Raw genomic sequence first — 12,603 nt, forward strand, 5'->3', positions numbered from 1 at the left:
GAAAACGACAAAATTCGTGATAATCCAATGGCAGCACTACTGCGATAAATTTATCTATTTATCGGTTTACATTAATAATTCCTGCGGGCGGGTGTGTGTGTGTGCATTAGAAAGAAGGGAAGAGAAAGCATAGTTATGCAGAATCTTCCCTTCGTAAGTTAGATTTAAGGTCTTAAATAAATCTAGGTTAAGGATTTAGGTTAAGATTTTTTTGTATAAAGATTGCAAACCCTACAGGGAAAACAATAAATTATATTACTACTACTAATAATTCCTGAATGATGTGGCACAATTTTTGTATTATACATCATATTATTTATGTTACTAAATATGAAAAAAGATTTATGAAGCTCATCTAATATTAAACTTAAAATATGTCGGGAGAAAACATATTTTGCACAAAGCGGATCAATCTAAACTATTTTAAATTATAATAAAAGAATGTTTAAATATTTGCAATTATCAAGCAGATTCGTAACCTAAGTGAGTATTTTTTTCATAATTTTAAATAAATTCTTCAATTTATGAAAAAACAAGTACTAAATTTTATTTTAGCAATGACTGGTCAAAAGTTTTTCAATTTGCAACCGCTGGTCACATATATTTTCAAGTTATTTAAATTGATCATTTCTTTACTAAAAAAGCGGATTAGCTTATTTTTTAATTAAGCCCCTATATATCTTTTTTATCCCTTTCTATCCTCGACCTATCGATCGAAGGTCTCTCGTGTGTCAAAGCGATATTAAAACGCTATCCGTTTCCCAGGCAATGAAGTAAATATGTCGGAGGCGATGTAGAAATACGATCAGTCGAGACCACGTTCAGGTATTTCCCGTTTCTCCGTATATCTTCGCCACTTGCACTCGTTTCTCAACTTTTTCATCACGATGTTCTCTGCATGTTTCATAAGAATCCAGCGCGAAAGTGTAAAAACCGGAGTCGGCAATGGATCCACGAATGAATAAAGCAATAAAGTGAAATTCGCGACGTGACATTCTCGACAAGATCTGAGGTTGTCAGGACACCACGTCAACGATGCATGTAAATTTGTTATGCGGATCGGTGTAACCTAAAGCACTTGATAAGGACCGGAATTCGGTCGAAACGTTGTGCAATTTATTTTCAATTGGCCAGTTGGGTCGAAAATAAAACGACTTATTTTGAATTATTCACTGGCGACGGAAATTGTTTTGTTTATTCTCGACAAGGTCGTTTGCAAAAATTTTGAAAAGCAATTGAAGTAGGAAACATAAAATGATCGAAATGTATCCTGAATGTATTTGGGATTACAACGCAAATTAATACACGTTATTTACTATGTAATATTGTAATTTTTTTATATCAATCTTTTGTAGAATCATCAGTGCTTTACATCTCTGTTATTCTCAACACGCTTCAATTAGAACTTAAATAAATAACCATTGAAATATCGCACACACACACCAGTATTCTTTTTTCTTTTATCTGCACCCAGAAGATTATGGATGATGTATTGTTTCGAATAAAATATTAATTATAAATTGTTACATTGTGTGTTAAATTATCCTTTCTCTTATACAAAAATATTTATTATGATTCGTTAGCACCGCATCATGTTTCCTAGCATATTACTTATTGTGCGCATTTTGCCAACTAACATTAATTAACGACTAACATACTAACGTTCGAAAGAGCAAACACGTCGACAATATAGCACGCGTTTCACATGCCAGAAACATTTTCGTGGAGATATTCGAGGACTCCGTCAAAAAGTTGAGCTACGCGCGTGTCAGCTTTGTTCCTATGACTCTTTGTTCGCGAGTTATTGTAGTTTTTCGCATATGATAAAATTGTCTTCTTTCGTAACCTACTATAAATTTTATTTGCAAAAATAGTTTATCAAGATCTCAGAAACTATAAATATAAATCTTATGTCTATAAAAAGCTATTTACAGATTAGTAAAATAAAAATTTGCTTTGGAATTTTTATCCGATCACGATTGGAAGAATGTTTTTCAACTGAATGCAGATGGATGGGAAACATACGTTTTAATACATAACGCATCAATAACATTTTAATCGACTTCAATACTCCATTAATAACAAAAATCTTATCAATAACTATCTGAATATCTAATTATCAAATATATATGTATTCAATATATATATATTGAAGAATATATAAAAATAATCTATTGACGACATTTAATCTCGCTTCGTTCGCGTATACTTAATTGGCGCGAGACACTGCCGTGTTTCTTAATTTCGCTATATTGAGTTATTTTATTTTTGTAAGTTTTTTAACCGTAATATACAACGTAACAAAATCATTTAATTTATAAAATTCACTGTTAAAATATCGTCAACTATTTACAACTATATCTCACTATTACTAGACAAGTGCACATTTCTCGAATTCGAAGCGCATTCGTTTTAGTTCGCTCGTTCCTACTCGATCAATTATCACCGACAAAACTCGCGGGAATGACCCTGCACTTTTTGTAGCACATCAAACGTATGCCATATGGCATATGCATTCTGCCCACCCCTCTCTTTCCGAAGGATTAATGATATCAGAAAAGGGCGGTTGTAGTAAGGGACGATGAAAAACACGACGGACATTTATTCCAGCACTTATGCGTTTCTTTCATAAACTGTTTCGTGAAACAGTTACCGCGAGTTCGCAAGCAAAATGCGATTGAGATGACAGGTGCGGCTTTAACGGTTCCGGCGGAATAAATTATTCTGAGAAAATGCATACTACATCTTTGAAAATAATTAAGCTGTCTTGATACTGTCGTTATGCAAGTTACGTAACAGTATATATTTCGACATCTGCTACTTCGATTTCATACTCTTTTAATAAAAACATTTATTTCATGATTTCTATTAAGGAGGCTCTTACCTCGATCATAAAACGACAGATCTTTATGAAATTAAATTATGTTGTAAAGTGAACCACAACGAACCGATACCCAAAACTTTAGCATAGGTTGACGATAAAAATTTTAAAAATATCAGTATTGAAATTCGCATTTATAACACAAGGCATATATGGTAAACACTAAAATTTTTACCGGAAGTGATGTATTTTCTTGGCAAGTTTGCGAGCCAGGTAAACAAAAAACTAAGAAATTGTATATAGTTAAAATAATAATCTTTCTAATGATAAGAAAAAAACTTGGTGTTGACGATGAGTTATAAAAGATATTGTAGTTTTAATATGACGTACGACAGGTTAGGCGAATGATCTTCCGAGTGTCAAAATCGCGCCAAGTTTCTAACCTCATTTGCACATGTCTTTTCTCTGCGCTGTATGGTAGCGGCATAATTATTCTCTCGCGCATTGACAACCTTTATTTTCGAGAATTTTCCTTTCATTTTCCCTCTCAGCATTCTCACGTTATCTTTCTTTTAGCTCCATCTCTTCATCGCATCAATCGCTACAACGCTACACGGTTACACCTCACTTAGCTGCAGACTGCTGCAGCAGACAACGTTGTAACATGCGCATGTTATTATTCTGCTCTTTAGCACTGACGTAGTCAACTGACTTATTGTATATATAAATTTTAATATTTATACACTAATAGAACATATAACTTACTCTTACACTATGTAAAAATCATTATTTTTTTATTTAATTTTCCGATAATTTTATAACCAATTATTAATAATAATTTTTCGGTTGCTACATTGATTAGAGCAACCGGGTAAAAGCCTCCTTAAAGAGAAGTTACAATGAAATTTTATAAACAAGTATGTTTCGTGTGAAAAGCACGGGCTACCTTTATTAAAATTGCTGTATTTATACGCACCTTGATTATTTTTTACTAGCATGCCCCGTCGGGCTTCGTCCCGGAGAACATGTGTATTAAGACACGCAAATAGTCTCTCTATCTCTCTCTCACCCCTCCCCCCTCCCCCCTCTCTCTCTCCCTTTCTCTCTCCTTCTCCCTCTCCCTCTCCTTTTCCAAAAAAATCGGCAACAAAAAATTATATACTTTATAGCACTCCCCGAGAAATTCAACCCCTACTTTATGTACAATTCCTTGAAATTCGGTCATTCGGAACCGGTTTCCAAAGATCGGTAACAAAAAATAGTACACTTTATAGCAGTCCCCGGGAAATTCTACCCCTACTTCATGTGTAATTCTTTGAGATTCAATTAATTATTTCCCGAAAAATTGGAAAAATTAAAAAAACCGGTTTCCAAAAAAATCTGTAACAAAAATTGTACACATCATGGCGCTTCCCGTAAAATTCTACCCCTACTTCTTTAAGATTCGGTCAATAAATTCCCGAAAAATTGAATAAATTTCCGTACCGTTTCTAAAAAAATCGGTAACGAAAAATTATACACTTTATAGCACTCCCCGGAAAATTCTACCCCTATTTCATATACTTTTGGTAAAAATTCGGTTCAGGGGTTTAGGCTGGGCGTTGATGAGTCAGTGAGTCAGTCAGGACATCTTCCTTTATATATATAGATTATATTGTTGCATGACAAATTGTATCAAATGCAATACAAAACCACATAAATGGCAAAATATCCATGTTAACTAATTAATCTTTTCAGTAAAAAAAATAGAATAAAAAGAATGTGTGTGTGTGTGTGTGTGAGATACTAAAATTATTTATAATAACATTTAATATAATAGTAATAATTCTATAAACTGTTGGTTATTTTAATTGTTAACGCACCTTTACCCCTTACACTACTCTAAAATTTACTTCGCCCAGTGTTTCATGGAAACCTTATTAAATGAAATACTACCAAAAAATCCAAATATGACACGACGAAATAAATGTCCATTCATCTACTGCATTATCGACAATTAGTCAAGGATTAAGATGCGATCGGTGCCTGAATGACGCGACAAGCCGCAAAGTGTTACGCAAGCGTGGAGTGCGTGCATTGCGTGCGCGACGGACGACGATACCGACGCAACGGGACGAGTCCTAATCGCTCCGCGCCCACCTAATATTGATATAAATGAATCATCCAGGCGCTCCCCTCGAACTGATTTCTCTATCACGGACGCCAGCACCTAAATTTCAAAGGAACTTCATGCCGAAAGTTCCGCTACGGCGGCAGTAACTTATTCCACGCGCTCGCGGTGCTCGCGATGTTCCCTTAAGTTTCGGCAGCGAAGTTCAACGTTGATCTACCGCGCACACGACCGAACTATATATGTAATACATCGTACCGAATGTGGATTTCCGCAACACAAACCAGATTTCATCCGTCGCGTTTCCCATTGCGAAATGAAGCGAGGATTATATATACGCTTACAATTTCCCTAATCGCGCCTATAGATTTGCGCAGGTACGTTTACATTGTTCCCGTTCTGCATTAGACGAGAGAGGTCCTGAACTCCGAAATGGACGGGGAAATGGACATTTTCTGACGCCGGAATACGTTTAGAATCAAATAGACCTCGCGATAAATGGTCTCCGGTCTCCTCTTTCACTTTTATTTTTAAGCGGAAAGGATTGTATTTCAAGAAAAGAGGATGACAGTTTCAGCGGAATGAGAAAACGCTGTCTACTCAATTTCAAACACACATACACACACACACGCACAGTGTACGTTTCTTGTATATAGTATAAAGATTCTATTGCAAGAGAAACACGGACTCTTCTCGCGGATCAGATGAAAAATAAACATTTTTAATGTCGCTCAAGTCACATCACGCAATAAAATATAGGTACTGAAAGTTCCATGAGAGATAAACATCCAAATAAATCAAAATATCCTACAAGAAAATATGATGCTTGTGGTTAGCGTTACAAACTTCATTACATCCCCGCGTTATATTCATCGACTATTACTACACAACTTGCTTAAACTTTCTTTTCACCATCAACACTTTTTGTGACATCGCATTATCGAAACGGCGAGCCAACAAGCTGCAAACGAGAAATTACTTAGAAGCGGGCTAGCCGAAGGCCGTGCCGTGGTCATGTAAACAGACTAGTTTGTATTCTCGCAACGTGCACGCGCGCTTTGAGCATTGACTTGTAAAACGAGACCAAACAGGAGGTCTTCCCGCGGGACACGTCAAAGCGAGCCTTCCGTCGCTCCCGGTAATCTTTAGCTTAATGACACGACATCGCGACGGTTGTGTCGTGTCACAAATTATCCTTAGAAATTCAGAGCAGTCCGGTAGTCGCAATTAAACCCTGAAATACGCGCGCGCGCACGCGCAAGTTTCGTTTACCGTATCTACACTACTGCGCATCTCTTTCAACTTGAGATAAAGTTTGTGCCGATGTGAAAAAGTCCTTCTAACCGAGATACGAAGTACATTGGCGTATCCTTAAAACTATGTAATTATATATTTGTAGAAATGTAATTATACGCTTCGATGCAGAAAAATACTCGATATACGCTAATTGTGAGACACAAGTGAGTCATAAGTATGAATAAAGTAACCTGTCATGGTTTTGAACAAAGTCACGTAGTAATATGTACTTTTGATAATCCTTGAAGAGAATGATGTGATACTTTCATGCGTTCTATACCATTGTTATAACAAGGCGGTGACATCCACCGCATTATTAATTATATACACTTGCGAATGATACGCACTTTTTTCTTAATTGCGCGTATCATAGCTAATAGCGAGTGTAGCATGAAACTGTCATCGCGCGATAATACACTCCGGTAAATCGCGATACCGTAAAATCGAGATCCGAGAATAAGTAAAATAATATCAATCGCCAAGAATCGAGAATAGCGTGATTACTCGCTTTCCTCGAATTGACATTTCCCTTCTATTTTCATTGGACACAAATCAAATTTCGATGCGAGGAGTTACTGATTGAAAATCAAAGGCCGCATTTCCGCACAGTTACCGAGATTTCCCTCTGTCACAAACGTTGCGAAAACGGAGCGCGGATTTATTCACGCGTGAAAAGTAAACCTAGCAAGTTCTCGTATAGTAGCACACGCGGATTAGAAGTGATTTCGATTTTGCATTGTAAATTTGAGAAGAAATCACCGATGGAAAATCAAGGATTGCATTAACATTTTTAAATCGAGTTTTTTCATCTTCGTTAAGAATGAAAACGCAAATATATTAGAATTTAGATCGCCACTTTTTTAGCAAAAACATCGTACGCGTATCGCACACAATTTTCTGCCATATACTTGATGGCACATCACAATGTTTCACGACATGTTATACAGCATTACACGGCACTTATCACTCGCCAAGTTTTTCTAGCAACACAAAAAGCAATCGATAACCTGCACACTTTCACAACAAACAAAATTAAACCTGCTTAATTAGCATTTTTCGAGTTTATTTTCGTACTCGTTTATTGCAGGTTATTTACAAATTATCACCGAATTTGAATAATCGTTATATTATATTCGTTTTTAAAATCTCTGAACAAATAATTATTTATGATATTGCACTTTTTTCATAACTTTTGAGTATTATATCGATCGTATTTCATTTTTCACACACAAATTGCTAATAAGACATTTAAAACGTTTGAATATTGTATGCTCAAGAACTCTCTCCTTTCTATGTTTGTCACTAATTATCTAAATCTTTCATACGTATATCCGAAAATATTTGTCCAATTTCGAAGTTCTTTTTGAAACGAGAATACTAAAACAGACTATCCCCTAGAATATATCCCCACGATATGTTACATTCAAAATGTACGTTTATATCATTATTTATATTTCTCGCGAAAATGTAACCTTAAAATGCGCAAATTTAACGCGATTTCGTCGATGCATATTGTCCGCATATAGAAATCGACAATCACATTTTTACGATCTGGCGAATTGAAAAATGCAGGCTCTTTACATTTTTACAGACAAGTCGCAGCAGGCATATGGCATATGTTCACGGAAATTACGACGATATAGTCACCGATCACATTTTCGCGATCCCATGAATTTTAGAATTCGCCGTTCTCCACATTTTCCGTCCTTATTACAGAGAGTTATTACATTCACCGTTATCTAAACTATGCATGCACGTCGCCCGTTAAAACGGACGAGCGTGTTTTGTACTTTTCGCGGAAAAAAAAGGGACAGCGATAGCACTCGACAGCATTCTCGCGATTTGATGAATTTTTAAAAAACTTTGTTATTCTTATAATTGCATCCGTATCGTTATATAAACTTCTACGTGCGGCGCAGGCGAAATATATGAATGTAATGCGCGGAATCAGTGACGCGTACATTTGTAGTCCACGCACAAAAATATCGACGATAAAAATCGACGATGCGCCGGCATTTCCATATACGATCCCGATTTTAAAGCTTCGCACGTTTTTAAATATTTTCTGTTCGATTCCGACCGACCGTTGTTTAAAGTCATTCCACTTGTATTTTCTACGCGCGAGTATATTTGAAACGCGGCGCGCGGGTTTGTTGACGCATATTTATAACTCGCGCGTGTGCAAGATATGATAAAAAAAAAAAAAAAACGACAGCCCTATTATCGTTTACAGAGTTTCCGCCGGCCGCCGGACAACTAACAAGACACATTTCAATTTTTCTACATTTTCGGATCGTCGTGTCTGTCGCGTTAGTCGGAATTTATTCACGCCGAGCAAATTAACGCACGTATTTAAAAGACACCATATAGAATTGTCGGTCCTGGACGCGCACTTGTCACGAAACTTTATGAAATGGATTCCGATCCGGAATTATTCAGTTCTTTCCTAGATTTCTATTGTTTTTCAGAGGAAAACGGAATAATTCTGCTGGGAATCCCCATTCCGAAAAATTTCACGATACGTGCCCTCTTCGCACCGCCCGAAGAATCGAGAAGCACACGCGTATTTAAAGGTTTTCCACACGCGGCTTGCACACCAACGCCATTATAGTCGTTATCCAAATCTTTCACGCATTTCGAAACGGACGCGAGCACAAAAAGACACCCTTTTGTCGCACGCGCACAAAAAGACGCATAAAATCAACACGATCGATTTTCGCGATTTCCGACGAATTTGCACGTTCGCCGCAAATTTACACACCGCACGCGACCGATCAGCAGCAGACGTCATTTGTTTTTCCGTTCTCTTCCCCGTTTTCATCCTCTTCGAATATATATGGTCGGTGAGCTCGTATCGACACACGCACGTAACCCGAAATATAATTCACCGTCGTCATGCTCGTCCGACGGTTTGAGCTAACTGCGAATGAAAATTCGAAAACCGAGATTTTCGTCGTCGAAGGAGAACCAAGTAAAAAAAAGCATTAAAAGCGCGCAATCGCGTTTGTGGAGAAATTCGATTCCCCGGCACGGGGAATGCGCGCGAAATTTGTTTAAAGTCCTCCGCTATTTTCATCGCACAGATATTAAACAATTAAATCGCGCACCACACGCGTCTAGGCTGTTATCGCGAGTTTTCGCCGAGACCAAATTTCTCCGCGCACAAATAATCGTCGCGCATCGATTCTCGCGGGGAAGCGTGAAATTCGCCGTCGCGTAAGTATGTACGCAAATACCGAGGTATATAAATACGTATAAATAACGATAATTCCTTCGCTCGTGTTTACGTCGCGCGCTTATAACGCAATTTCACTAATGGAGACACAGGGCGGACACGTCAACAAGTAACGGATGCGTAAACCAGGCGACGCGGGAGAATTCGGCACGACACCAATCGTAGCGAATAACAAAATCCTTGATTTTCCATCAACGCGCGATTCTCCCGCGCCACTTCGACGTTCGAATCGCTTGAAAAAAAATTTTCAAGAAAACACAGGCCGGCGTCATGCGTCACTGCGAAATTACACCGGCGCGGCGCGGCGTGGATAACGCCGTACCTTCCACGCGCCGCGAGATCGAGGAGAGCGAGCACGCTGCAGGGAAAAAAAATCGGACGGTTGTCGGTTGTACTTCCGCGATCGAGAGCGACCGACGCGGACGTGACTGGCGCGGTGTTCGAGAATCGGCGAGTCGTCGGCTCCGAAACGAACGCGCCGAACGAGGTGCACGTCAACGGGCCAGTTTCCGACGCGACGCACTCCCGATTTCGGACAGCGCTTTCCACTTTCACGTTCGTCACAAGTTCACAGAACCACGGGGGGGGGAGGGGGGAAGGGGGAGAAAACATATATCTCGCGTGCGCGCGCGAGCACACGCGCCTCGTTCCGACGCTTCGAGAATCTCGCGTCGCATTCCGTTGCCGTCGCTGCAAATCGGAGAAGCTCCGATTCGGATTCCCGATCGACGCGACGGCACACCGATGTCGAATTCACTGATAAGCGACGCGGTCGTTTTCGAGGGGGGGGAAAGAACGAGAGCGCGGAGGTGCGAACCGTCGATCTCGAGAAGCCGTTTTTCCTATTACGGTACTTACGAGACAGAGGATGCGGCGACCGGTGGGACCGTGGCACATCGCGCAGAAAGCGGGAAACCGACGAACAAAACCAGAACAGTTGTTCACCGTTCTCACTGTCACACGAAACACACTATAGCGAGGTCCGAGGCCTCGTTACATCCCAATCTCGCAGCTTCCGGGAATTCCGGGAAACACGATCCCGGGCGGGCGCGGGATCGCTGATCGAGCAGCCGATCTCGGCGGCCGAGGCACGCGCGTCTTGCCGACGGCTGACGCGATCCTTCGGCTGTGTGCGCGGCGGCCTCCCCCGAGTTCTCCACCGTCGGTTTATCCGTGGTTCTCCGAGGGAATTTCCTCGAGTAGATCCTGGGGAACGGAGTCAGATCCCGGGGCGATCACAGTTGCGCATACCGAATCGCGAAGTCGCGCGATCGGACACCGAAAAGACGCTTTCGTATCACTCGCGCGGAACACACTGAAGTTGGCCGCGCGATAGAGCGCCCCGTCGCGCTTCACCGTGTCGCACGGGAGTTACGAGTCTCCATGACGGGTATAGAATCGCGGCGAGTGGCGACGCAACGACGACGACGACGACGACGGTGAGAGGGTAACGAGAGCAGCGCGAGAGTTGACACCCGTCGCGGCGCGGCTACGAGGGGAACGGCAACGCGCGGCGACACGTTCCCTTCGGCGGCGACGGAGCGACTGAGCGAGCGCAGGGGGACGAGAGAGCGTCTCTCCCCACCACGCCCGCCGAGCCGAGTGACTAGCGACTGCGGAGTGCGGCGGCGGCGGCGGTGGCGACTCCCCCCCCCCTTCTCACCGCCGCGAGGACGAGGTCGCTCGGGCGCGCTCGGCTTCCCTCGTCCCTCGCGTATACGCCGAACCGAACGGTTTTCGAGTCAGCCCGGTCAGCCGCCGCCGCCGCGCCCCGCGCCCCGCGCTCCGCGCCCACCTTCGTGTCGGTTAAAGATGCTCCTCTCTTCGCGTTCGCGCGGTGCCGCCGCGGTGTCTTCCTTCTTCCTTCTATAGCGATCGTGTAAACGCGTTATACGTGGAATTTTCGTCGCGCGTCGCGCCCGACTTCGAATGTCGTATCGCCGCTCGCGATCGTATCGCGGGTAGCGAGAGTACCTCGCGACGACGCGCGGCGACGCGATCGAAGTTGTCTGATGACGATCCGGAGTCCGGAGTCGCGACGCGGACGGCCCGTCTTGAACGAGAAGGAAACGCCGATTATCGGACGTTAACGGTGATTCGTTGACGATATGCGCGAACGGTACATGGATTCTTCGGACGAGAATATATACAGGAATCTGTACGTATTGAGAGATCTTGTAATGCCTTTTCGCTCGCTCTTCCGAATGACTTGAGTTCCGCCAAAAGTTCCGCATTAGCCTGAGAAGACAATATAGCGTCTATCGAACGCGTCGGGAGTCAAGTTGATAATAACTACGCGATATTAACCAGCGGCTCAAAATGGCTCGTATAGCGTTAACGGCTATTGAAACTTTAAAAGATAGCTTATTCGGACGTTGCGACGTTAGAAATTGCGCGATACCGCCAAGTTCGGAATATCGTGCACGGCGAAACGGCTGAATTCATAGTTTATCGATATCTCACTCTCCGGGCAGAGTAATAGTCGCGATTCGCGTTCGCGTGCATCCGATATCACCGTGCGCGATTTACGACGTTTCGAATTCGTGACTTCGCGCGCAATTCGTGTCAAACGGACGCTTTCGCTCGGCGAATTCGCTTTCTCCGGCTGGCTCGCGATCTCGCGAGATGATGTAAAGTGTTCTTATCCATTGCTTAACCCCCGATATCGCTACGCACGAGGAAACTAACGTTGTTTGTGTTTTGTAGTGAGTTACAAGGCCACGCCGTTACAAGGACGATAACTTCGAGTCGACGTCAACTTCCGCCCCGCGTGTATCGTTCCGCATTCTTCCAGCATTGTGTCAACATCTTCTAGGTAAGTACCTTTATTAATTATAAATTAAAATTGCCAGGCGATATAAGATACTTAACTGACGACGATACAAGATAAGCGAAAATTGCGTTAAAATTATATCAATATAATAATATTCATTTATTTATTAAGAAAGAATATTTCGAAAAGTATGATATGAAAAATGCTCTTAGTATATTTATATCATTTTATATTTTTTTAAGATGTTTTTCTCATATCTCTATTCTCTCGCCTGTTCTTTTAGTGTTCTTTAAATACTTTATAATCTTTTTATGCTTTTAAATGGCTTTTCTTTTATCGTATATATTTGTTACTTTTTTAACAAAATA

The 12,603-nt window shown here is 41.4% G+C and overlaps 2 protein-coding genes across 4 annotated transcripts in view; one reads left to right on the forward strand and one right to left on the reverse strand.

Annotated features, from left to right (window-relative positions):
- LOC143897200 (latrophilin Cirl) overlaps positions 1 to 12,603 on the reverse strand; it is a 470,740-nt gene that overhangs the window by 336,481 nt on the left and 121,656 nt on the right. For 2 of the 3 annotated variants that reach the window (XM_077405631.1, XM_077405632.1), the window contains exon 1: positions 10,321 to 11,025. The exons of the other annotated variant lie outside the window; for it this stretch is intronic. The gene's annotated coding sequence lies outside the window, so the exon portion shown is untranslated. Of the gene's footprint in view, positions 1 to 10,320; positions 11,026 to 12,603 lie in introns of those variants that run through there. 3 annotated transcript variants of the gene reach the window in all.
- The window catches only part of LOC143896910 (uncharacterized), a 254,871-nt gene that overhangs the window by 18,018 nt on the left and 224,250 nt on the right, over positions 1 to 12,603 (forward strand). Inside the window, exon 2 of the mRNA XM_077405074.1 lies at positions 12,173 to 12,277. Within this exon, the coding sequence (XP_077261200.1) occupies positions 12,173 to 12,277 (105 nt within the window). The remainder of the gene's footprint in view (positions 1 to 12,172; positions 12,278 to 12,603) is intronic.

Source organism: Temnothorax americanus, unplaced genomic scaffold (genome assembly GCF_048541705.1).
Source record: "Temnothorax americanus isolate GAGA-0224 unplaced genomic scaffold, ASM4854170v1 Scaffold2, whole genome shotgun sequence".
Lineage (NCBI taxonomy): Eukaryota > Metazoa > Arthropoda > Insecta > Hymenoptera > Formicidae > Temnothorax > Temnothorax americanus.